Source organism: Cololabis saira, chromosome 1 (assembly GCF_033807715.1).
Source record: "Cololabis saira isolate AMF1-May2022 chromosome 1, fColSai1.1, whole genome shotgun sequence".
Taxonomy (NCBI): Eukaryota; Metazoa; Chordata; class Actinopteri; order Beloniformes; family Belonidae; genus Cololabis; species Cololabis saira.
Genome location: NC_084587.1, coordinates 55,425,790 through 55,452,758, shown reverse-complemented (window position 1 = coordinate 55,452,758; position 26,969 = coordinate 55,425,790). Strand labels below are relative to the sequence as shown.

At 43.5% G+C, this 26,969-nt stretch overlaps 1 protein-coding gene across 1 annotated transcript in view; it reads right to left on the bottom strand.

The window, feature by feature from the left end:
* Positions 1-1,669: 1,669 nt before the first annotated feature.
* The window catches only part of slit1b (slit homolog 1b (Drosophila)), a 113,300-nt gene continuing 88,000 nt past the window's right edge, over positions 1,670-26,969 (bottom strand). The window contains exons 27-38 of the mRNA XM_061727672.1: positions 23,636-23,760; positions 23,270-23,364; positions 16,536-16,675; positions 12,730-12,823; positions 12,396-12,533; positions 12,023-12,251; positions 10,793-10,923; positions 9,824-9,978; positions 9,488-9,699; positions 8,721-8,845; positions 8,356-8,570; positions 1,670-3,482 (exon numbers count right to left, since the gene is read on the bottom strand). Coding sequence (XP_061583656.1) covers positions 3,211-3,482; positions 8,356-8,570; positions 8,721-8,845; positions 9,488-9,699; positions 9,824-9,978; positions 10,793-10,923; positions 12,023-12,251; positions 12,396-12,533; positions 12,730-12,823; positions 16,536-16,675; positions 23,270-23,364; positions 23,636-23,760 — 1,931 coding nt within the window. The 3' untranslated portion in view covers positions 1,670-3,210. The remainder of the gene's footprint in view (positions 3,483-8,355; positions 8,571-8,720; positions 8,846-9,487; positions 9,700-9,823; positions 9,979-10,792; positions 10,924-12,022; positions 12,252-12,395; positions 12,534-12,729; positions 12,824-16,535; positions 16,676-23,269; positions 23,365-23,635; positions 23,761-26,969) is intronic.

The following is a 26,969-nucleotide window of genomic DNA, read 5'->3' as shown; positions in this document are numbered from 1 at the left end:
GGAAACTAAACCGATTCCATCTTTGGGTTTGGGACTCGTGGACATTTGAAAGCATCATTTTCAACTGTGGGAAGTGATAAAGGGAGTTTTTAAAGTATCTTCCGAGCAATCAATAAAGAACGAATAACAAATTAGTTCCCTCCTCCTGATTTATTTGTTGGTTTATGTAAGATTAGTTGTCCTTTTTGATGTTTTAACAAACTCCTCCAATAACTTATACTCCAGTGGCATTTCCCTTGAGATTAACACAAAACAATTCAGTTACATTTCAATTAAAATTTAACCAAACTGCAATTTCAATTCCATTCAATTAAATTCAAATTTTATTTTGATTGTTTTTTTATTTTTAATTTAATTTAATTTAATTTAATTTACAAAATCAGACAAGAATTAAAAACCATGATTGTGTCATTGGAGCGTTGCTGCTTTTGGTTTACATTTTAGCTGCTAAGAATGGGCTAAATGACTGGGAGCTTTAATCTGGGCTGGAAATGGGCAGATTTTATGTTTCATACCTCAGGCAGGACGAAGCTGGAGCTTCGGGGCGCCGTAAACGGCTCGTGAAAAAAGCAATCCCCAGACAGAATGTCTTCACTCTCGGCAGCTATTAAACAATGTCGCTGTAAAAACTGAAGAAGGAATCAGCCATAAACGCTGACTGTAACGCTCGGGGGACGGGTGTCAGGAGGGCAATGAGCGAAACGTGTCTCAGATCGCCGTGGCAACTGCATGAACTCTGAGATTTAGGACGTCTTGATCCCATCTGGAGCAAATGGACCAGACGTCCAGGACACGTTGGTCAGCTGAACGTCTGACGCTGATAATGAACTCCGATTAATTACCCTCCCAAACCAAAGGCATCAGCAGATGTGCTGATATGGCACCAAGTGCGTTACCATAGGGAAAACTTATTTTTGCAAAGAAATGTCTAGAAATACTTGTAATTGCAGACTGGCACTGAGGTGCTGCAGACAATAAACCAGATTTTTCTCCAAATGCAACCATCAGTCCAGACGCAGGACGACCTCCAGCTGGTTGAGTCTCGTTTTCTGGGAATCCATCATCCTGCCACCGTAGAAATATTGTGCAGCATCCACAAAGAAATGAGAAAGTACTCTTACGATGGCCATCACGAGACCGGTGTGGGGTCCAGCAGCGAAGGTGCCATGTATGAAACATCAGTTAATCTCTGTCTTAATTCAGCACACAAACATGCAAACAAAGCCAGTTTAATGATGGGGTGGTGTCGCTCTTAGAAGACCATGCTCTGCCTGGAATAACGGCTCAGATCCGACAGCTGGAGAGGAAACGCCCTGTCGGGGGGAACCAGTGAACCAGCCGCATCATTTTTTGGCTTAAACCCTAATGGGGTTTTATTTGAGAAATAACATAAGGCTTAGGCTATTTACACCCGGGTGCAAGTACTGAGACTTAGGCTATTTACACCCTGCTACCAATATCAATGTTTGCACCCATGTATGATTAAACAAAAAAGAGGTAAAAAAAAAAAAAAAATGTATTGTGCACTTCGAGAAAAAAAATGTATTCTCGAAATTTCGACTTTATTCATGAAATTGTATTTCAACATTATTCTCGACATCTCGACTTTTTTCTCGAAATTATGTTTCAACATAAATCTCAACATTTCGACTTTTTTCTCGAAGTGCACAATAAAAAAAAATCTTCCCCTCTCAAATATTTTTTCTCCTGCATGGCCCTAATACTCTTCCGTACAAATACAAATCGTAACGTTACCTCTGAATTCCGTTTCAGAATGGTTTTCTTCATTCTTTCTTCATCACAGGGAAGTGAAATGTGAACGAATAAAATTGAAATGAAATTGTGTCTTCTAGCGCAGACACGTTGGTGCGAATGCGCATGGGCAACGCATTTGTTTTAATATTGTTTTCATATGTCAACAGGGTGTGAATAGCTCAGCTGATTTGCTATTTGTACCCTGGTGCAAATAGTCACTCCGATAACATAATCAAGTATTTGAGCAAATTTAAAAAAAAATAAGGACTTTTATAAATGTCATCATCTTGGATTGTGACTCATATGAGTGATGTGTTATGGAGTGACGTGTATTATAATATTTGTGTACGTAGGTGGGTGGTTGAGAGATGCTGCTGCCCTGCAGCCGTCACAGGAGCGCAGCTACTGTATGGGCGCCTAGCGACGGCTTTGCTCACGCCATCATACACGCGCTATTCTGCGGTGCAGAAAAGGCCAGGCCGACTGCTTCCTCCCTATCTTTCTGGCCCCACTCAGAGTTATCAGTGTCCCCCGTCCTGACTGCGTCTCAATGACGTCTTCATGGTTTCAGTTGTCTCCCTGCTGCTAGAGTTTGAGCTCACACAGATATCCAGCAGACGCCTGCTGGTTCTGCTCTGGCTTTCCCTTCGTTCCAAAGCGAGGACTTCAGTCTTCAGACTTCGACTAAAACCTTTGGCTAAGTGGCTTTTTGAGAAACTTCAAGCTCTAAAACTTTAGCGCCAGCTTCATATTTCTCTCATGAAAAAAACAACAACAACAGAAAAACTAAATCAAACAAACAAACAAAAAAAGACCCAACCAAAACTGCAATTAAACCATAAGCCGGAGTCCTTTACGTAGCTTGTAGAGCTCACCGTGCTGAGAAAATCAGAGCTCTGTTTGGCTTCAGTCTCAGTCTTCTCATGGGAGGAAGAACACGTGTCATTTAGTGAAAGAAAACCTGGAACTTTGACCTTTGATGCCTCAACGCAGAGTACATGAACTTGGATGACAAGACTCACAGCAGGCGCCGCGTGACTGCGCTCGCTAGCAAGAACACTGGCAGCTGCCACATCTGCAGAGATCAAGAAACATGGCTGGCACAGACGGGGGTTTACGTAGTTTAAGTTTGGATGCGTTTGACTGCTGAAGTTGTAGATGGAAGAGGGGCCGGAGACTTTACATGCAGGAGTGTTGGTTATTAGCTTGAGTGAGGCGGTTAGCTGGCGGTTATAGCGCCAGCAGCTGAGGAGAGGATGACGATGAGGTTGAATCGTTGGCTTCATGTCTCGAGCAGGAAGAACTGTTTTCTGTTACAAAACTGTACTTGTGAGCAAACACATATAAAACACGCATGTCATGTCAGTTCATCTGTGGGTGATTCCTACGGTGTGCGTACCTGGAGCTGGTACCGTGTTGCGTCTACGTGTGTGTGTGCGCCGTGCTTCCACGGGACTAGGCGCACTCCTTGCAGCCGCATTCCACGGGCTTCTCCACATCCTGCGAAAACGAGGTCCCGTCGTCGCATTCGAAGGTGAGCCGGCGGCGGCGGACCCTCAGCGGGGCGCAGCAGGGGGCGGGGGCCGCGGCGGGGGCCGTGGCGGGGGCGGGGGCTCTGCAGCCGCCCTGGCACTCCACCCAGGAGAAGGGCTTGGACGTCTGGCAGAGGACGGAGCCACGCTGCAGCCGGTGGTAATCCCTCACCGGGTCGGCGCGGCAGGGGGGATCTAGGGACGGAGAGCACAGTCCCAGTCTGCTCAACCAACAACACACAACATTCACAGCAGCCTCACTGCAACTACTGCTGTTTCTGGAAGCCTGTTTCAATTCTAGTTTTAGTCTATGGGTCAAGCTATCATTTTAGTTTTTATTAGTTTTAGTCACTTTCATTCAGGGCCCGCTCCGTGCCTCCCTCCTCCATCCCTACCTCCTCCGACCGACAGGATAGAGAGGACACGGAGTTTAGTGCAGAACCCTTTATTTGTCACCAACCACTCTTACACGTGCCCAAGCACCTTCTCCCACGACCAGCAGCAGCTTCTCCGACCCTGCAGCCAGAGCCGGATTAACGCAAAGGCAAACTAGGCATGTGCCTAGGGCCCGATTGGCAGGGGGGGGGGGGGGGGGCCAGGCAGAGGGACAAAAAAAAAAAAAAAAAAAAAAAAATGTTTCCCTTGTCTGCACACATATTAATGGTTGATACAAAAAAATATGAAGTAAATAAAAATATATGCCTTATCTACAATTTATTTCAGTGTTAATATATCAATATTTATTAACTAGTTAAAAATAATGACGTTGTTTACTTTAACGTTATTATACCGAGTCCGATGACACCACCCACGACTCTCTATGTCAAACCATTCAAAAGTTATAGCAGAAAATAGGGACAACCAATCAGAAGAAGGGGCGGGGCTAATTTTCACCAATTATGGTCAAGGACTCAAAAACGTGTTGATGACACCACCCACGACTCTTTATGTCAAACCATTCAAAAGTTATGGTAAAGAAAAGTATTCTAGGGGGCTCTGTTGAGCCGTTAGGCCACGCCCATTAATGCAAACCATGAAATATCTAATTTATCACCAGGCCTGGCTTGGTGCAAAACCAATCAGATGAAGGGGGCGTGCGCTTATTGGCGTCTAGCATCGCCACGGTAACACTTTTGAAAGAGAAAAGTAATGCGTGTTGTTGCAGGATGGACACGCATATTTTGAAGTATAACACATCTGGGTGTACGTTACGGTTCGGGCCGAATTAACTGTCGAAGGAATGGCATAAATTGCTCCAAAATTACGCGATTAATTCAAAATGTTCAAAATGGCCGACTTCCTGTTCGGTTTGGGCCATGGCGCCAAGAGACTTTTCTTTAAGTTGCGGCATGATACAGGAGTGTACCGATTTTCGTTCATGTTCGTCAAACAGTACTGTGGGGCTTGAGGCACAAAGTTTTTTCTGTCTGAACCAATCAGATGAAGGGTGGGCGCGCTTTTTGGCGTCTAGCGTCGCCACGGTAACACTTTTGAAAGAAAAAAGTAATGCATGTTGTCACAGGATGGACACGCACATTTTGATGTATAACACACCTGGGTGCACATTACGGTTCGGGACGTATTAATTGCCGAAGGAATGGCATAAATTGCGCCAAAATTATACGATTAATTCAAAATGGCCGACTTCCTGCTCGGTTTCAGACATGGCGCCAAGAGACTTTTCTTTAAGTTGCGACATGATACAGGTGTGTAACGATTTTAGTGCATGTACGTCAAACAGTATTGTGGGGCTTGAGGTACAAAGTTTTCTAGGGGGCGCTGTTGAGCCATTTTGCAATGCCCATTAATGCAAACAAATATCAAATTTTTAGCCAGGCCTGGCTTGCGTGCACAATTTGGTGACTTTTTGGGCACGTTTAGGGGGAAAAAGGGGCCCTCCTTTTGTCAGAGGAAAAGAAAAAAAAAATTCCTACAGATACAATAGGGCCTTCGCACTGTAAGTGCTCGGACCCTAATAACATTGATGGAGGGGGGCCCAAAAATCACAGTCTGCCTAGTGTAGTCCATTTATTTAATCCGGCTCTGCCTGCAGCTTCTCTGTTTCTCCCTTATAAGGCTGGCAGGGTGGAGAGGTTGACGGGCCACACCTGTGTCCCGTCAGCCTGAGTGGCTGCAGCTCCTCCACCCTGTCACAATATTTAATTATCGTTATGGTCACATGACCAGCATTTTGGTTGCATCTCGTCTCGTTTTCCTCAGGTGATAAAAGGTTCGTTGACGAAAGCAACTTTACTTGAGCACGTTTACGACTAGGGATAGAGAACAGCCGTTTGTAGGAAGACCAATCATCAAATGGACGATGAGTTTGCCAACAAATGAAAACTAAACAGGTGGGAGTCTAAACTAGAGACGAGTGCAGCACAAAAGCACGCTGTTTTGGCTCTGGGACTGTTGTTATTCTATCCACTCTTTATCGTTTGTTGCCTGTTTTCTTTTGCCAACCAGCGGAGGCAGATGGCTGCAGGTTTCATGCAGGTTTCACGGCTTTAGCAGGAGATGCCAAGTGATTGCTCAGAGAGGGTCGTGTTCCCTCTGGGAGAAGGACCTCACGGTGACTTCTTGCACTCAAGTTGCGCTACGAATCAAACTAAACTGAAGCGACATCCAGTAATATGACAGTTTATAGAATAAGCCGATTTCTGGGCTTCGTTTTACAAATCCACTGAGACGAAGGAAAAACAGCGGAGCAGGTAAGCCATGACTGAGAAATAAACAACTAAATAGATACAAGATTACCTGGATAAATGAGCAGAACAGCCAAATAACTATAACATTAATATAACTATAATCACAACACTTTTTCGTAAAGTTTTAGTCTATTTTAGAAATGAAATCTGTGCATAAGGGTGAAAGTGAGTCCCTGCAGTGATCACCAACCTTGACTGAAGACTTTATTTAAAGGAGCTTGAGGCAGGATGGAGGCAGGATTTATGAAAATAATTCGTATACGTTTTAAGTTTTCTAGTAATAATGTCAGATGAAGCGTTCCAAACCCAAAAGAATGAGCCCTCTAGTGTATCTCTCCGTTGCCTTGAACAGGCTGTGTGCTGCAAAATGTGCTGCAATTGTGACCGGAATTTCCCGCGCTGTCCTGTGGATGTGACGTCACATGACGCTGCATGCGCGTTCTCCCCGTTCTCCCGCGCCGGCTTCACTGTTGGCTGCAGTACCCCCGACGGCCGTCATGGTGAAGGGTGGCGCTAGAGAGTCACATTTCTTAAAAGGAGCCTCAAGCTCCTTTAAGACTAGAGTTTAAGATTAGGACACATCAGCTAAAAACCCGAATTATTATTACGACTGCCTTCTAAAGCCGTCTGCTATTCTCCCCCCAGTGTTATTGTTAGCTTTGTCTCCTCATGGACGCCCTGAACCTTCCTGTACACTCGACTAGCTTAGTTTGGATCCAGATACATGAGAAAAGTTGGTCAAATGCTAAGTGGCCACTAGACCATCATTGGAGGCCTCCAGATTGAATGTTGTACAATCCACGTGTTCAGTTCTCTGCGTGGTCATTCATCTGCCTGAACCCCCAGCAGCTTCAGGACCAGAACACTTTATCCTCTTATCTCATTTCTACAGTCAGAGCCGGCCCAAGGCATAACGAACTGAGCGGCTGCTTAGGCCCCGTGACCACTAGGGGGCCCCGTGACCACTAGGGGGCCCCGTGACCACTAGGGGGCCCGTGACCACTAGGGGGCCCCCAAGAGTTAAAAGAAATAAAATTAAAATAAAATAACTTTTTTATGTGTGAGTGATGATTCATACATTATCAAAGGTATGCTATTGTACGGAGCCCCTAAAGGGACACAGATTTTTTATTTTTTTTATAATGAGTTTCACGCGCGCGCGTAAATCCTTTAAGTGAGCACGTAAAGTGGTTTACTTGCAAGCAAAGTGGTAATGTACTTATAATGGAGTCCCAGGTTAAAATATATCTCAGCTAAATCCTGTAATGTCATTTCAATTCATAAACAGAGCAGCAACTGTACGGTCTCCTGTTCCAGCAAAACTCCCATGCACTTGTTTTTACGCTCACGTAACTTTTAGGCGCTCACTTATAAGTTTTGCGAGAGCGCGTGAAACTTTTTAGTGAATGCATAAACGTTTTACGTGCTCACGTAAACAACTTTATGTGCTCACTTAAAGGATTTACGCGTGCACGTAAAACTCATTATATAAAAAAAAAAAAATCTGTGTCCCTTTAGGGGCTCTGTACTATTGTACAAAAACACAATAATTAATATTATAACATAAACAGTATTATTTTAAACAGACTAGAGTAGATACTGCCTCTCGGCTCCAGAGCTGGTCATGTGTTTGTACATTTGAGTTTATTCTTATATGGAGAACATACTGATTATACTGTTTATCTAAGTTGAGTGATTTTAATTATAGTTCTAGTTTTTGTAGTACTTTGTTGTTTCACTTAATTGTTGTTGCATGTTGCTGTTGCAGTTTATTTAAAACCAAAAATAAAGTAGATAAGGTGTTTACAGTAAATGGTTTATAAATGTTCTATTTGATTATTTTGTTTCTTTTAGTAGCCTACACTGTAGATGACACTCAGTATCACACTTAGTACTATATCACTTTAAATATTAAGTGTAAATCAACCCCAGGCCGCTCTTGTAGCTGAATTTGCTCCATTTCAGATTAAAAACCATAGATGGTAAAAACCTGCAGGCTGACAGTAGGATGATGGAAACAACACTGCTGCAACTGTGCAGCTCTCTGACCTTTGACCTGTTGCTTCTCTGTGTGGCCAGTAGGGGCAGTTGCTGACTTTGATCAATATTCATTGAAAGATTTTTCTGCAAGTTTGTTAATCTGTTGTAGCTTCCATGGTCTTAATCCCTGTGGATTACAATCTAACTACAACAAAAAGTTCTTACATCTAGTTTTACAAGTGTATTTAATGACAGGAAGAACATGAGATAAGTTTATAGTGGGTGTGAATGATCAATAATCAGTATTATTGGCAGTAATAGAGGATGCTTGACCCGGCCGTGTACACAGATGTTTAACAGCTAATCTCTTCCCCTCTCACCCTTCTCCTCGCTGTCACAGCTCTCTCCGGCGTATCCCTGCTGGCAGACGCAGCTCTCCCCGTCCTCCGTCTGCTGGCAGCGTCCGTGCAGACACCGCCGGCCCCGGCACAGGCCGGCCTCCTCCGGCACGCTGCACAGCGCTCCCCGGTGGCCCTGCTCACAGTCGCAGCGGTACGTCTGCGTGTCCAGCGCCACGCACACACCCTTCACACACCTGGAAGTTCCACCAGAAATGGATTCATCAACGTCGCATTGACCCTTTTATGTTAATGTAACGAAGAACCACGTTACGACGATTCTGCATGAAAATCCTGCCAAGCAACACCACGAATGCTTTCTTAATATCAGGAGAAAAAGCACTCACTTGTTGCTCTGGCATGGGTTGACAGCAGTTGTCATGGTAACAGCATCAGAGCCGGTAAAGCTTCCCGGTGTCGGCTGGTCACAGTGTTGTCCAGTCCACCCCGGCTGGCAGTGACACTGAGGTCCCTGCAACACAACAATCCTTTACTTCACTCCTTATTTATTAAATGTTTCTGCTAGTGTTGTTTCTGTCAGCCTGTTTCTGAAACTACTGAAAACATGGACATTAAACCAGAGAAACTACTGAAAACATGGACATTTCGTTTCGTTTTGGTCAAAGACAATGCAGACCCATTTTAGGAAAGTTTTTATTTTGTAATCTACATTTTGTCCTCGTTTTTATTCCTTTACGATATTGCATTATATATTTAATTATCGTTATCGTCACATGATCAGCATTTTCGTTGCGTCTCTTCTCGTTTTCCTCAGGTGATAAAGGTTCGTTGACGACGATATTTAGTCGTAATTTTCATTGACGAAAGCAACTTTAGTTTCTGCTTCATTGACTTTCTGTGTACTATAATAATCGTGGTTGCTGCTGCCTCTCACGGTGTCTTTGTCAACGCGTTCCTGCTGCTGCATCATATCTAAAGAGCTGCTCACCTGCTGACTGACATGCTGATGACACAGTCATGGAAACAAACCACAAAACATGCATCATAACGGGACCGGGGGCCGGGCAGAGGTTATACACGCAGGGTTCATAAATAATCAGTTAGTGAATAAGATTGTGTGTGAGGGAGTGAAGTGCTGCGAGTATGTGGCCACCTGAGCACCGTTGGGTTGGCAGATGCCATGAAGGCAGTAGAGTTTGCGGCAGGGTTGACATCCTGGCACGACGCCGGGCTTCATGTGGCTGCGGGTGAAATCCTGCAGCTCGTGGTTGATGTACAGGTTCCTGATGCAGCCGTGGAAGCTGGACATGTTGATGTTCTGAGAGGAGAGTCCCAGAGACGCCGGCATCACGTCCTCGGGCATACCTGAGCAGACAGACCCTCAGCTGGTGAGTGGGAACTAGAAACAGCAGTAGCAGAGATGTGTCCGTCGGCATGGAGGTGTCGGAGGCCCCAGAGCCCAGCCCAGCCCAGCCCAGCCCAGTCCTACCTCCCACATACAGGGGGGTCTCCCCTGCAGCCGGCTGGCCGGGCCCCTGGCTGTCCAGCGTCGTCGGCTCTCCTCCGTCCACCGACAGGTTCACCATCCGATTAAACGTCACTAGCTCCACAGTGTGGAAGTGTCCATCGTTCACCGTTTCTGCACTACTCATGAGAACAGAACACAAAAATGTACAAAACTAAGATTTTAATCACATGAACAAAAAAATGGTGCAGGCAGATTTCAGACCCAAACCCCCCACATGTATCATGTTCCAGACTTTTTTCTTATCATTGCATATGACTCATTTAGAGAGAGTATATCCCCTTCACATTAAAAAAAAAAATAATAAAAAAAAAAAAAATATATATATATATATATATATATATATATATATATATATATATATATATATATATATATATATATATTACGGAAGAGTATTAGGGCCATGCAGGAGAAAATATATTTGAGAGGGGAAGATTTTTTTTTATTGTGCACTTCGAGAAAAAAGTCGAAACGTCGAGAATAATGTTGAAATACAATTTCAAGAATAACATTTTGTGAATAAAGTCCAAATTCCACCTTTTTTTCTCAACATTTCAACTTTATTCACAAAATTTTTAGTTTTTCTCAACATTTCGACTTTTTTCTCGAAATTGTACTTCAACATTAATCTCGACATTTTCAACATTAATCTCGACATTTCGACTTTTTTCTCATCATTTCGACTTTTTTCTCGAAATTGGACATAACATTTCAACTTTTTTCCCTGATTTCTTTTTTTACAAGTCGAGTACTGGGTATATGGATCACTACCAACCTTAGTTGTAACTTACTTGGAAAACATCCCAGGATCGTATTTCTAACTTCTGTATCATTCTAATATTCATAAAATCTCAACTTTAACAGTTTTTCATTAAAAGTGAATGAGGGTTGTAGAGCACACTGACTGAAGCGTGTGTGTGTCGGCCGTACCTGTAGATGGTGGTGGCCGGCTGGTTCCCCGGGTCGTAGGTGACCCGTACATGACCCTGATGGAGCTCCACAGCGATCGGCTCGTTGTCTCCATTATACAGCAGGATACCATTGTCCTCTGCTGTCGACACCTAAACAGCCCCAACACACACACACACACACACACATCAGTACCAGCATGAATGTGCGTGCTAAAGACAGAAATGCATTTCTTTTGTCTTTAGTCCACTATCTGCCAACCAGGGGCCGGATTCACAAAACATTCTTAAGAAAAAAAATCTTCTTAAGTGTCATTTTCTTCTTAAGTTCAGTCTTGAGAAGAAAAAAGAGAAGAAGTCATATTCTCCAAAAAAGTTCTTAAGTATTTTCTCAACTTTCTTCTTAAAGGAGCTTGAGGCCGGATTGTGAGTTTTCTAGTAATAATGCCAGCTGGGCTGGGCTGCGGATGTGACGTCACATGACGCTGCATGTGCGTTCTCCCCGTTCTCCCCGTTCTCCCGTGCCGGCTTCGCTGTTGGCTGCAGTACCCCCGACGGCCGTCGTGGCGAAGGGTGGCGCTAGAGAGTCTCATTTCTTAAAAGGAGCCTCAAGCTCCTTTAAGTTTCTTCTTAAGAATAAATGGTATTCTTGAAATAAAAGTTCTCAAATTTGTTCTTGACTTTTTTCTTAACTTTAAGACAACCTTGACCTGTCTTAAAATTTCTTCTGTGAAAAGGTAAGACTCTAATATCACCTTTTTCAACACATTTTAGACAAGTTTAGACTAGTAGGTCATAGTTTGAAGATATACTTTGTATTTAATTACACAAAGAGCCTGTTAACTGTTTTTTAGCATGTTAGTTAGCGTGGTAGTTAATTATTATTAATTTTCCCCAATAGTATTTTTTTTTGCACATTAATCTCATCCACCATAACCTTGAAAAGTTCCTGCATCTCTTTTTCTCCTTCTCCATGTTTAGTGAGTGACTGACGGTTAAGACCAAACTACCTATAAATGTTGTTTGTTGGCGCGTGCAATGCAATGACATATTTTAAGAAGTTCTTAAGTAGGAAAAATAAGAAATTCGTAAGAAATGACGGTTCTTAAGACGGTTCTTAAGAAAATATTGAGGAATTGCACTTAAGAACTTTCTTATGAACTTCTTAATTTTAGATCTTAAGACATTTCTTAAGTTCGTTCTTAAGAACATATTGGTGAATCCGGCCCCTGGGCTTGCCCGCGCGCCTCACCTGCAGGGTGATGTTGGTCTGAGGCCAGTTCTTGATGTCCTGGAGCTGAACGTAAGAATCCCTGTCAACAAAGTTGACGCTCACCAGCTTCTCACAGCTCTGACCCTCAAAGCCCGGCAGACACTGGCAGATTGCTGTCCCCGTCTTCTCTTCACAGGCGGCGCCGTTCTGACACTGAGCCAGCTGGCAGGGAGACTGTAGGGGCGGGGGCGACTCACAGAACTCCCCGCTGAGGAGAAACAAGGGAATTCACAAACTGTACCTGGCCGTTTTTAACAGAGAACATATTCAACTTCCCAAGGCGCTGCGTCTACTGCGCTCCCCGTGCTCCTGAACTATTCCCGAGTCCCCGGTCTTCCCTGGCTGCCAGTACCTGAATCCCTGCGGACAGACGCAGCTGTAGCCGTCCAGATGGTCAACACACTGAGCTCCGTTCTGACAGCGGTGATCCACACACTCATTATAATCTATACTGCAGACCGGCCCCACCCAGCCGGGGATACACACACACCTGCAACGGAAACACACGCATGATCACACCCACAACCTGACACATGGAACCGGACTCAGGGGAGCCAACACAGACCTCAGCAAAATGCACCTTCATACACCATCATGTGCAGTCTCAAGTGGCTTCACGAGCTCTGCTGAGTGTAGCAGTGTGGAGGTGAGAAGTGTGTGTGCGTGTGAGTGTGTGTGTGTGTCACCTGGGGCCCGTAGGACTGCTGATGCAGGTGGACTGATGCTGACAGGGGTTTCTGCCGGCAGAGCAAACACCTCCCTCCTCTTCACAAAACAAACCTGAGAATAAGAAGTGAGATACAGAAGAAGCACGAGGATCAGCCCCCCGGTTTCAGAAGGGGCCGACGTCTTTTCTACGCCCTGATGAACTAAGGCCCTGTCCCAATACTCCCACTACCCCTACTTTTCAGCACTAGCCCTAAATTTTGCACGTTCCTGTGAGGGTAGTGGTTCCCAATTCCTCTTTCCACCTAGGGGGAGTGGAGAAAACGAGTGTAGTGGCTATGGATCGAGGGTTTTCGGATGCACCCTAGTTGAACTAGGGCCAGAAAAATTTCCCAGAATGCTTTTCGTCGTCATTTGCGGACTGACAAAAAAAAAAAAAAACATGGCGGACATTTCTTATTTTTTAGTGAATAAAATCAATATTTTGAGTTAGTTTCTGCATAAAAATGCGTTCTGATTACATTTCTAGTGAGAAATATATATCTTACTTTCATAATATTCACTCAGTGAATGTACATAATCACTCGTTTGCTCGTTGTTGCGAAGTCTTTTTCAAACCTCGCCAGAATAAAGGCTGATTTATGGTTCCGCGTTACACCAACGCAGAGCCTACGGCGTGTTTAGGATAAACTGAGCCCAGGTTGGGGATCTTAACGGTTACTTTTACGCCTGAAAAAATATTAAAACTTAATAAAGTGGCATATTAACAGCGCTACAGCTGAAATTAAAACAGCTTTTGGCTCTCAGCTTCCTGATTTTAGGGGTGGTGCTGAAAGTAGGGGTAGGGGGAGTATTGGGACAGACCTGGGAACATTACAAGTGCCCTAAAATCTATGGCTTCTTTTTCAGAAGTAGTGGTAGTGAGGGAGGGCTAGTGGTAGAAAGTAGGGCTAGTGGTAGAAAGTAGGGCTAGTGGAAGGAAGTAGGGCTAGTGGAAGAAAGTAGGGCTAGTGGAAGAAAGTAGGGCTAGTGGTAGAAAGTAGGGCTAGTGGAAGAAAGTAGGGCTAGTGGAAGAAAGTAGGGCTAGTGGTAGAAAGTTGGGCTAGTGGAAGAAAGTAGGGCTAGTGGTAGAAAGTAGGGGTAGTGGTAGAAAGTAAGGCTAGTGGAAGAAAGTAGGGCTAGTGGAAGAAAGTAGGGCTAGTGGGAGAAAGTAGGGCTAGTGGAAGAAAGTAGGGCTAGTGGAAGAAAGTAGGGCTAGTGGAAGAAAGTAGGGCTAGTGGGAGAAAGTAGGGCTAGTAGAAGAAAGTAGGGCTAGTGGAAGAAAGTAGGGCTAGTGGAAGAAAGTAGGGCTAGTGGAAGAAAGTAGGGCTAGTGGTAGAAAGAGGGCTAGTGGAAGAAAGTAGGGCTAGTGGAAGAAAGTAGGGCTAGTGGTAGAAAGTAGGGCTAGTGGAAGAAAGTAGGGCTAGTGGAAGAAAATAGGGCTAGTGGAAGAAAGTAGGGCTAGTGGTAGAAAGTAGGGCTAGTGGTAGAAAGTAGGGCTAGTGGAAGAAAGTAGGGCTAGTGGAAGAAAGTAGGGCTGGTGGAAGAAAGTAGGGCTAGTGGTAGAAAGTAGGGCTAGTGGAAGAAAGTAGGGCTAGTGGAAGAAAATAGGGCTAGTGGAAGAAAGTAGGGCTAGTGGAAGAAAGTAGGGCTAGTGGTAGAAAGTAAGGCTAGCGGAAGAAAGTAGGGCTAGTGGAAGAAAGTAGGGCTAGTGGAAGAAAGTAGGGCTAGTGGTAGAAAGTAGGGCTAGTGGAAGAAAGTAGGGCTGGTGGAAGAAAGTAGGGCTAGTGGTAGAAAGTAGGGCTAGTGGAAGAAAGTAGGGCTAGTGGTAGAAAGTAGGGCTAGTGGAAGAAAGTAGGGCTAGTGGAAGAAAGTAGGGCTAGTGGAAGAAAGTAGGGCTGGTGGAAGAAAGTAGGGCTAGTGGTAGAAAGTAGGGCTAGTGGAAGAAAGTAGGGCTAGTGGTAGAAAGTAGGGCTAGTGGAAGAAAGTAGGGCTAGTGGAAGAAAGTAGGGCTAGTGGAAGAAAGTAGGGCTAGTGGAAGAAAGTAGGGCTAGTGGTAGAAAGAGGGCTAGTGGAAGAAAGTAGGGCTAGTGGAAGAAAGTAGGGCTAGTGGTAGAAAGTAGGGCTAGTGGAAGAAAGTAGGGCTAGTGGAAGAAAATAGGGCTAGTGGAAGAAAGTAGGGCTAGTGGTAGAAAGTAGGGCTAGTGGTAGAAAGTAGGGCTAGTGGAAGAAAGTAGGGCTAGTGGAAGAAAGTAGGGCTGGTGGAAGAAAGTAGGGCTAGTGGTAGAAAGTAGGGCTAGTGGTAGAAAGTAGGGCTAGTGAAAGAAAGTAGGGCTAGTGGAAGAAAATAGGGCTAGTGGAAGAAAGTAGGGCTAGTGGAAGAAAGTAGGGCTAGTGGTAGAAAGTAAGGCTAGTGGTAGAAAGTAAGGCTAGCGGAAGAAAGTAGGGCTAGTGGTAGAAAGTAGGGCTAGTGGAAGAAAGTAGGGCTAGTGGAAGAAAGTAGGGCTAGTGGTAGAAAGTAGGGCTAGTGGTAGAAAGTAGGGCTAGTGGAAGAAAGTAGGGCTAGTGGTAGAAAGTAGGGCTAGTGGAAGAAAGTAGGGCTAGTGGAAGAAAATAGGGCTAGTGGAAGAAAGTAGGGCTAGTGGAAGAAAGTAGGGCTAGTGGTAGAAAGTAAGGCTAGCGGAAGAAAGTAGGGCTAGTGGTAGAAAGTAGGGCTAGTGGAAGAAAGTAGGGCTGGTGGAAGAAAGTAGGGCTAGTGGTAGAAAGTAGGGCTAGTGGAAGAAAGTAGGGCTAGTGGTAGAAAGTAGGGCTAGTGGAAGAAAGTAGGGCTAGTGGAAGAAAGTAGGGCTAGTGGAAGAAAGTAGGGCTAGTGGAAGAAAGTAGGGCTAGTGGTAGAAAGAGGGCTAGTGGAAGAAAGTAGGGCTAGTGGAAGAAAGTAGGGCTAGTGGTAGAAAGTAGGGCTAGTGGAAGAAAGTAGGGCTAGTGGAAGAAAGTAGGGCTAGTGGAAGAAAGTAGGGCTAGTGGTAGAAAGTAGGGCTAGTGGTAGAAAGTAGGGCTAGTGGAAGAAAGTAGGGCTAGTGGAAGAAAGTAGGGCTAGTGGTAGAAAGTAGGGCTAGTGGTAGAAAGTAGGGCTAGTGGAAGAAAGTAGGGCTAGTGGAAGAAAATAGGGCTAGTGGAAGAAAGTAGGGCTAGTGGAAGAAAGTAGGGCTAGTGGTAGAAAGTAAGGCTAGCGGAAGAAAGTAGGGCTAGTGGTAGAAAGTAGGGATAGTGGAAGAAAGTAGGGCTAGTGGGAGAAAGTAGGGCTAGTGGTAGAAAGTAGGGCTAGTGGGAGAAAGTAGGGCTAGTGGAAGAAAGTAGGGCTAGTGGAAGAAAGTAGGGCTAGTGGAAGAAAGTAGGGCTAGTGGAAGAAAGTAGGGCTAGTGGTAGAAAGTAGGGCTAGTGGAAGAAAGTAGGGCTAGTGGTAGAAAGTAGGGCTAGTGGTAGAAAGTAGGGCTAGTGGAAGAAAGTAGGGCTAGTGGTAGAAAGTAGGGCTAGTGGAAGAAAGTAGGGCTAGTGGTAGAAAGTAGGGCTAGTGGAAGAAAGTAGGGCTGGTGGAAGAAAGTAGGGCTGGTGGAAGAAAGTAGGGCTAGTGGGAGAAAGTAGGGCTAGTGGTAGAAAGTAGGGCTAGTGGGAGAAAGTAGGGCTAGTGGAAGAAAGTAGGGCTGGTGGAAGAAAGTAGGGCTAGTGGGAGAAAGTAGGGCTAGTGGTAGAAAGTAGGGGGTGTATTGGGATTGGCCCATAGTCGCACCTGTGTAGTTGGGAGGACACAAGCAGGTGTAGTTGCCGACTCCGTCAACACAGGTGGCCCCGTTGTCACATCCGTGGTCCTCACAGTCGTCCAGGTTCACCTCGCAGAAAGTGCCATGGAAACCAAACGGACACGCACAACTAGGAGAACCACGACAGGAACAGTTAGACAATCATTCAGTTCAATTCACTTTTATTTATATGGCATCTATTACAAACAAGTTGTCTCTAGGATCTTTCCAGAGACCCAGAACATAAACCCCTGAGCAATTATTACATAAACAATGGCAGGTAAAAACTCCCCTAGTGGGAGAAAAACCTTAAAACAAACAGTTGCAAGAAAAAAACTCCCCTTTAGGAGGGAAGAAACCTGGACAAGGACCAGGACCATAAGGGGGGAATAAACCTGGACCAGGACCTGGATCATAAGGGGGTAGAAACCTGGACCAGGACCTGGATCATAAGGAGGAACCTCCTGCTGAAGACCAGCTGGGCAGAGCAGGAAAAGAGAGAACAGACCTAGGTGACTTTAAAGTAAACGGATACTCATAAATCCTCCGAAAACTTCTATGTACTTTAATATGCAAGTTTATTTGCAATCAACAAAAAAAAAAAATCTCATGGCAAATCACGACTTTACATAAATCTCCTGTTTTCCTCCTGGGTGATATAACCTCTCACACTCAGGTGTACCATCCAGAAAAGCATCAAATTGTAATAACAGCACTTTGTTTTTTCTTTACATTTCATTTTTGCTACATTTGCAGTCCAACATTGGAATCAGAATTGCTTCATACGTTCGTGAGACATTGAGCTGAGCCGTGACAGTTACTTAGGTTAATGAGTTTTGTGCCGTTGTGACAGTTGACAGACTTGTGGATATGTGTTTGATGGGATCTGGAACAAAAATATATTATCACGCAGCTATTTTTTTACGATGACTTCAATTAGCTCCGTCAAAACTGTTGGTATTCATATAATTGTCCCATTAAGAAAGAAGGTATCGGCTGCAGAGCTTACTCGTACAAGGTTCGGTATATTGTTGGGAACGAGCTGTGCAACTCTGGTCTGTATTTATAACTCTAGATGTTTGCATTTAGCAGTCAGCTTTACAAGATAGTGCTGACAACAGGGGAGCACCTCCCTTTGTCTGGTGGCGGGGCATATCCTGTACCATAGTGTGTTGGTCAGGATCAAGATCATCACAGTCTCACAGGAACTGTTTCTGATACGAGGTGTTCATAAGACAACAAACCTGAAGGTTCACTCATACAAGGTTGAGTTTCAGCCCGGCAAGAAATGAAAAGGGTTTTTTGCTGTTGTGATGTGAACATTGTTAGTAGAAGACTAGAAGAAATGCAGCAAGTCTCAGCCCAAATCAGTCCAACAAATGGGCCTCAATGAACCATCAAACCTGAACGTTTGTTTTGATCTGATTCTTGATGCCAATTTGCTGTTTTTTCTGATGAATTTGTCACTATTGGTATTTTCTGCAGAAACATCCCATGGAGACATTTTGGCCAACCTAACATTTAGGGCCAATCCCAATGTTCACCCTACTTTCTACCACTAGCCCTCACTCACACAAGGGGTAGGGCTTGTAATCTTCCCTAGGGATTGGGACACCACTTGCTACATCACTGCGTGGTTTACGTTCGGGTACGTAAGCGGTCCTGGGCATTTCACAGATTTTTGTGAGATCAGGTTGAAAACGTTGCAGCTTCACATTAAGCCTGAATTATGGTTCTGCGTTAAATCAACGCAGAGCCTACGGCGTAGGGTACGCTGCGACGCGTAACCTAAACCGGGGGGGATTGGGACTGGCCCTTAATCTCTAAGCTTTGGAGGGGACACCCCTTTTGGAATAAAGAGACATGGAAGGAATATTTATAGGGGGTGAAACAACATGGCACATGCAGATCTGGCATCAGACAGAGCTCTGGTCTCTGTGTGCTGCCGGACCTGCTTGTTTTCCTGCTACCACCAACCTGATGATGAAGCTGGCCATCTGTCTCAGCCTCAACCTGGCTTTCTCCCTAAAGATAATGGTCAGTATAGCGCTAACTCTTTACCTGGCAGAGTTGAGGATGCTGGCAATGAACCTGGAGCTCAATACCGGCCTTAGAGGTCTCATCAAGAATTATTGAACTTTCTGTCAAGCAAAACGTGTCAGTGCTCGGGACATTCAATCATCTCACTCTTACTCCACCAACCGCTGGCACCGTCCCATCTCAGCCTTTATAAGAGAAGCATTCGCAGACAGAGCTGGACGAAGAGGACGATATCTCCGTTAGTATTATGAAGCTCTGCAAAGCTGCTGGATGCAACAGCGGTGAAAGCTTACACAGTTAAGGTTGTAAGTTATAAGGACAGCTGATGGACCCACGCCTGGATTCTTCTCAGTAATGCAGACAAAGATATGGACATAACTGGAAGAAGTAATGCCAGCTTTATGTTGTTTTCCCTTTAGTCCAACTCCCTTCATTTTTTTCTTTTTTAAAGATTTGTAAATTAGTGTTTGTGTTATTTGTTGAATGTTGGAGGTAAGTGCCATTATGCTAGTATAATTATTTCAATACAGTTTTAAGAGAGGCCTGAATCGTTTAAACAAATTCCTGAGGAATTTTCAAAAAAAGATCATACATTTCTTCAAATTATTTGACAATGAAACATCCAACAGAGACACTGGCATAACACTATGAATTTACATATCTAGGCAAACAAATACTCTTATTAAAAAGAATGTTGTACCACAAATAATTCATAAATTAGCTGCTACAACCGTTAGTAAGGAGAGAGAATGCTGCATACGTCCTTGATGATGGGCAAACTGCACAAAAACAGCAGAAACACCTTTTATAACCAAGAAATGCAGTCCAATTGATTGCATAATCAGCGGCAGTTATTACAATTTCAAAGGATTTAATGCTAATTTAGGCTAATAATGTAATAACCAACCAATAACTTATTACATTAATAGCAAAATGTTATTACGTTACTAGCTGAAAATCATTATAACAATATTGGTAAGTAACTACGTTGTTGGCTTTTTTACATTTAAAATTAACAAAATGATTACATCACTGGCCGTTCTAACATCATTTGTTGCTACAAACCTTTAAAGTACATCCACTGATTCCACAGAGAGGGGATCTCGTGGCCTTAGGTCCTTATTGGAGAGTCCTGTACCCTGTACCAGGGAAAACCTGGTTTCCTGCACTGCAGCGTTCCCGTGCTGTGCAGGGCGGCTACCTGGCCTGGCCGGCACTCCTCAACTAGTTGATTGTCTCAGAGTTATAGGCCTAATGTGGACAATACTCAGCCACTTAGTCCCCCTGAAAAAGGCAGTAATCAGTAAGAAGAAGGTTGTGTTTCATGTTTCATGAAAGCTGGAAAGGAAGTTGCACCCCACTGGTTTCAAAGATTCCCAATTAGTCTCAAAAGAAAGACGAACGTCATGAAAGAAAACCTTTGGAAACCTAGAACTGCCTATTATTCATCACTAATAAGTAAGACTTAGACCTCTGCTGAGCCATTTATTTCTTTACTCGCAGCAGTGATGATGCCATGAGCTGAATCTCAAGCTAAACTCATTCTAATGGGGGACACTGTGGTCTCCTTCTCCCTCCCTGTCCTCTGTCGGGTCCTGGACCAGAGCAAACGTGGGACCTGACCCGTATCCACACTGTTTCTGTGCTGTTGAGCGCGTTGAGGTTACCGTAACAAAGCTCCATCTAAATCAGCAGCATTCCTCTCAGATCCCATCCCAACCAGAGTGGTCAAGGAGGTTTTTCCCTTAATTAACATTTCCTTACGGGAGCTAATCAATCCATCTTTATTGACAGGCAATATAACTCAGACTTATAAGGTCACTGCAATTAAGCCTCTACTCCGAAGAAATAGGTGCATTTCAAAACCTGTGGACTGCACATGCAGAGTCGTAAAGCGAATGTACTGCTGCTTTCCCGGTTGTCGTTATTGGAACGCCAGACGTAGACGTGGTGCAGCTTCGTCGCCGCGCTGAATGTCTCCCGCTGAAGTGGTGCATTGCATGAATGAATGGATGAATTAATTGTTATTTATTAATGTGTCATACACCTCTAAGGTTCCAGCCTATAACGGCTTACAAGACACAGATACACTACGCCAGCAGACAAACAGCTGCGTACAAACAAAAACACAACATTATAAATTCCACTTATACATTACAGATCAAATTACAGATCCTTTCTCAGTTTCCATATAATTTGTCCTTTCTCTGTTTCCAGGCTCTCTTTATAAAGGTAGCTATAGAGAAAACCTCCTCTCTGAAAAAACATTCCAACTTCATCCTCCGTCCAAAACAACTCAGGTTTACAATCTTGCATTTTCTGAAATAAAAGCTGCCTGGCTTCATCATATAATGGACAATAAAACAAAAGATGAAGTTCATCCTCAACAACATTTAAATCACAAAGACTACATAGTCTTTCCTCTTCAGGAACAGAGTTTTACCTGTTTCTACGGCCAGAGGGAGAATCCCAGTTCACAATTAATACATAATGATGTTTTTGATCTAGCCAGGGGTAAAGTCGCATAAGGTTCAGGACAATAAATATTCTTCATCAACCGGTAAGTTCTAAGTTTCGGTTTATGCCAGATGTCATTGGACCATTTTTCTTTATACTCAAAGAATAACATATGCTTCACATACTGAATATTACACCGCTGACCATTTATAAAAATATGTTGTAGATCAATTTCATTAAAAATAGCATTTATTCCCTGACTCCAAAGATAGTTATGTGTTTTATCCCAACTATTCTAGCCTCTGGCATAGAAGACAGACATTGCACTGTGGGATATAATTTGTGAGGTAAACGAGTCAAAACTAAAATGAAAAAAAACATGGAAATGATGCTTTAAAAAAAAAAGAAAGTTCTGTAAAGTAGAAACCCTTGAACTGAATGAAAATAGGTTTGTCTCTAATCGCCTAAAGTTTCCAGCCACCTGATCACATGTTACGGAATCGTCGAAAAAACTACAGATTTGGGTTTTATTTTCATGAAACCATTCATGTAAACTGTAATATATAAAACCCCTCAGACGCAATAAAATGAATAATGTCTTGTCCATTTTAATGATATAACTCAGCTCAGTCCTGGAAGCTCCTGAAAGGCTTCAAAGACGCTTGCAAACACCAAATGCATTGTTATCTGTGATCACCAAAGGCAGCGGCTGCAAGTGTGTAACTCGCAGTAACAACAATAAAGAAAATGATCAAATACTAAACAAAACAAAAACAAAAGCAAATAAGCCCAGAATAAAACAAAAACTAGTTTTCATTCTTTAGTCACTAAATTATATGTCCAATAGAAATATGATCCACCACAAACATGGAGAAGAAATCAAATAACAAAGAGCTGTATTGGAGTTATTTGCACACAAAATCAAAGGAGTTGTTGCCTAAGGCAATGATGTGAGTTTATTAGCACCGTCTCCTGGCGCTTGCTCGGACCGGGATTATATCAAAGAAAGATTGTGATGCAATCTGTTGCTTTCCTTAGCAAAGCAACCATCATTATTGTTATTCTGAATGGGACTACTTTGGAACGAGTTCACCTGTATCTGAAGTCCCTGCAGATTCAATCCGTCATGACGTGATTATACAAACATAGCTGAAGTCGACTGAATGGAATTATTAGCATCCCTGAACGTGTTCAAACTACGATGGGAATGTGGAGACAAGTGTCCCCGACTATATTCAAAAATGTGTCCCGAGTGATCAGATCCAAATCTGTCTCTGAATGTGTTCACACCTTGTGTTGTAGTTTTGACCACTCTGCGTTTCCCCGAGCTTTTTAAGGAGTCCCTGCAAGGTCTGTAACACTGTCACTGCTATTCCTACAGGCTGCTGATGAATTGGCCAGAATCCCTAATAACATAATGTTATGAAAATGTATGTAAATTATCTATATTTTATAAAGTTTGCAACTATCATTATACTCACAGAATTACAAGTGTAAAAATACGGTGACAAGATGAGTGTTGGAAGCAACTATTGGCCTATGGAATTAAAGTAGAAGAGTGTTGGAAGAGGCACTTTTGCCCCATTGAATGTAACTACAAGACTGAATGTCACAGTCAGGGCAGCTAACAGTCCTGCCGGGGCCCGGGACAAAATCATCTAAGATGGGCCTCCCTGCGCCCGGATCTCTCCTTCTCCCTCTTCCTCTCCTCTCCTTCTGCTTTTCAGGTTTTTATACAAGCTAATGGACGTTAACATTAGAGCTAGCCAGTTAGGTTAAGTTACAAGGTTGGTAAACGTTGTAACTGTTTCTTACCTTGCTCTACTCAGACTTTATTAATTCCAGCTTCACCGTCACCACCTTTTTAAAATATTTGTGTAGAGAATCTATGAGGCCTCTATTTTCTTCTTCTCTTCTTCTCTTTTCTCTTCTTTTGTGAGCACCGGACTTGTGCTGACCGGACATTTTGACCATTCTTATGGTTGAATTAAATGATAACATCAACTTTTGATCAGCGGCCAAACCATTTTTGTGTTCTTTGGGTTCTTGACCAGAAGGACAATTAGGAAGAAAACAAATAACAAGCTTTTATGTAACTCAAATACTACATATTTTTTCCACAAATAGGCATATTTTGAAACATTTTGAAAAATGATTCCATAATTTAATGAGAATAAAAAAAAATAAAAAAAAATTCAGTTCTTGCTAACAAGGTAAGTGTTGTTACCTGAAGCTTCCAGTCTGCTCGTCACTCAGGCAGGTTCCTCCGTTGGTGCACGGATCGCTGACACAAGCATCAACCGGAGTCTCGCAGTGTTTACCCTGCACACCACAAACACACGTGGCATCAAAACAAAGAAAGAAGCACCAGAAGCTCAGCTCAGCTGAGCAGTTGGATGGGATTAAGAGAGACAGATGTGAGCTCAAAATAATCACTGACAACACGCAAACAGTCATAAAATATTGGATGAACGGTTTATGGTATTTAGCTGTTGGGTGACTGCAGGGGCAGATTCTCTGATGAGATCACATAGAATCACCAGCTTGGCTACAAATCCCTGTGCAGCACACACTTGCACACACAGATGCCCACCGTGAAGCCAGACTTGCAGGTACAGGTGTAGCGTTGTGTGAGGTGGACCTGGCAGACGCCCTGGTTCAGGCAGGGGGAGGACGCACAGGGACTGCACTTGGCTTGAACAGATGGGTCCGGCGGGCCTGATCACACAAACACACACACAGCTCAGCTTGCACCTTCACTTTTGTTCAAGATGCATATAGAAATTATGTTCAATACACATGATATTAGTAGCTTATTAGTGTATATTGTATTTATTAGAAGCCTAATAGAGAAATAAATCATGCAATTAAACACACAAAATCATGAATTTGCAAAAGAAATGCTGCATATTAAATATTTGTTCCTCTGTTTTTCGCACTGTTTTTCGATACTGTTGTATCTGCAGGATTTTTTCTTTCCTTCTTCCGACGAGATGAGGGCCTTTTTTCCCCCTAAACATGCCCCAAAAGTCACCAAATTTTGCACGCAAGCCAGGCCTGGTGAAAGATTTGATATTTAATGGTTTGAATTAATGGGCGTGGCCTAATGGCTCAACAGCGCCCCCTAGAAAACTTTGTGCCTCAAGCCCCACAATACGGTTTGACGTACATGCACGAAAATCGCTACACACCTGTATCATGTCGCAACTTAAAGAAAAGTCTCTTGGCGCCATGGCCGAAACCGAACAAGAAGTCGGTCATTTTGAATTAATCATGTAATTTTGGCGCAATTTATGCCATTTCTTCGGCCGTTTCTTTGCCCAAACCGTAACGTGCACCCAGGTGTGTTATACATCAAAATGTGCATCTCGATCCTGCGACGATGGGCATTACTTTTCTCTTTCAAAAGCGTTACCGTGGCGACGATAGACGCCAAAAAGCGCGCCCCCCCTTCATCTGATTGATCCATATTTGATAATTCCTACTTCCTGCAATAACCTTTGAATGGTTTGACATAAAGAGTCGTAGGTGGTGTCATCGGACTCGGTTTTGACTACTTGAACATAATTGGTGCAAATTAACCCCTCCCCTTCATCTGACGTTATGAATAAAAAGAAAATTGCCTCATGCAAATCTGCCAGTGTGTTTCAGTGTTGCTGATGCCATTTATAGCATCAATATGCTACAGTGTTGGTAGAAAGAACTTTAATACTGACGTAAAAGTCAAAACCTTTCTGCTAATTTGTAACTCAAAGAAATAATTAATTTCCTACTTTTGCAGTTTTTATGGATTTGAAAAAGGTATGACTAAATAAGATCCATCAAGAGATGTAATCACAGTTTTATTAGCCATAATTGTATGTGATTTAAAGGTTATAAACAATATTGTAGTGCTTAGTTTTTGTTGAGTAACTAACATACTTAAAAAAAAGGCCAGTCGAACTCTTGGATCCAAATAAAGTAACTTTCAATGTACCATTGTTGAAATTTGGTATGTTTTAGGACACCTGAGCTTTATTATCAGTGAGACAGATGAGTGTTGAGCAGAGTTAGTCATTCAGACATATGCATTAAATGACAGCATGTAGGAGGAACAGATACGCCTGAAGGATATGTGTCAGAGTTAGACAGAAGAGTGGATTGTCAAAAGTGAGTCATCTTAAAGTTCATTTATAAGCCGTCTTCCCTGCACCAGCAGCACCCAGGTGTTCCTACTGCCGCTGCAAAATCTCCTGCTTGTTTGTTTATCACCATCAATACTAAATCTATCCATTGCTTTCCAAAGACGGCTATTGGGTTGATGGATCAGCCAATGCTCTGAGAGTGGTCATGACCAATGTTTCGAAAAGCGAATCTCAAATGACATCTGTCCCCAGCCAGATTTGACTTACAACATTTAATGACACAATTTTTGATCAAATTACCTTTGCTGTTAAAACTTTTAAAAACCACTCTGTAGCAATACTCCTTCTGACCACATGGGGGCTCATGGATCGCCTTGGACTGCGTTTCCATGCATCAAGAACTGACTTAACAACAGGAAGTGCTTTTATTGCAAATGTTGTATCATGATCAAAAAAAACTGGTGTGCAAGGAGGCAGTTCGTCTGTCCTTTGAACGAACGGGTCTACAGATGTGACAAAAAGGAGAGTCACTGACCAGTCACAGTCCTAAACTTAACCTTAAAGGGAACCCTGCATATTAAGACATGTAGGTCTTAAAAGATAAATGTTGGTATCAATTATAACAATGTGATATAAAAAACCTTGTTGATTTCTTCGTTTTTATAAAATTTGAAAATATAATTTAACATGTAGGTCGCCATTGTTTTTTACATTCTGGGTAGTACGTCACACGGTGGCACCTGCTGGCCCCCGTCCACTGTTTTACACCCAGAAACAGATGAAAACACAGCTAAACAGGTGACGGCGCACCAGAAACACAGATGAAAACACAGCTGAACATTAAGGTGACGGCGCACCTACAAAAAAGTAAAATAAAATTAAAAAAAAGTGCAGCCCCATACAGCATGAACTATAAAAACACCATAAAACTCAGATAGACTAACAGACCACACGTTTCAACTAGCAGATAACCGATGCTACAATAAAAACCCCAGCCAGATCTGCCGTCATTAAATTAAATAAAGATGTTCTTGCCTATTTGAAGCGAAGTCTGCGCCTCCCGTTTCGTCAAAGTCCCGGGCCAGTCCCCTCAGCGTCGGGTCTGTCATCACCCAGCACTGAGGCCGGTTTTAGGGGGGAGAGGGGGGGGGGGCTATGCCCACTCAAACGTGCATATTGCCCACCGGCGTCTCCATCCCGGCAGCGGCGGCGAGAGCGGAGAGCGGATGGCGGAGCGCTGCGGGCTGTAGAGCCCCGGCTACGCAGGCTACGGCGTAGCCTACGCCGTCTACGCCGTAGGCTACGCCGTCTACGCAGGAGCCTAATGCACTGGTAAGATGCGCACAACATTGATCATTTTTGCAGATCTCCCGTGCATCACAGAACTTTGATCCAGTTTGCCTGAACCGAGACGTCTTATGGGCTCCCTCGTCAGCCTCCACGGCCGGGAGATGCTGCTCAACTATGTTTTAGATACCTGTCCCAGTTAAACTAATGGGGCTTATCTTCCCAGAGCCACCGTCGTACGTCATCGCCCCCAGAATACATTGCGCAGGTAAAACATGGCGCCTCCCGCAGGTCAAAATATGTAATAAACATTGTAGATTTTTAAAGCAATTCGATTATTTTATGTGTTTCTAACAACATATTTTAGTATAAGAGAACAATTGTGGCTAATTAGGGACTACATGTCTTAATATGCAGGGTTCCCTTTAACCCTAACCAATCCCAACTCTTCAGGTAAGTAATATCTTATTTATATAGCACCTTTCAAGATACAAATCAGAAAGTACTTTACAATAA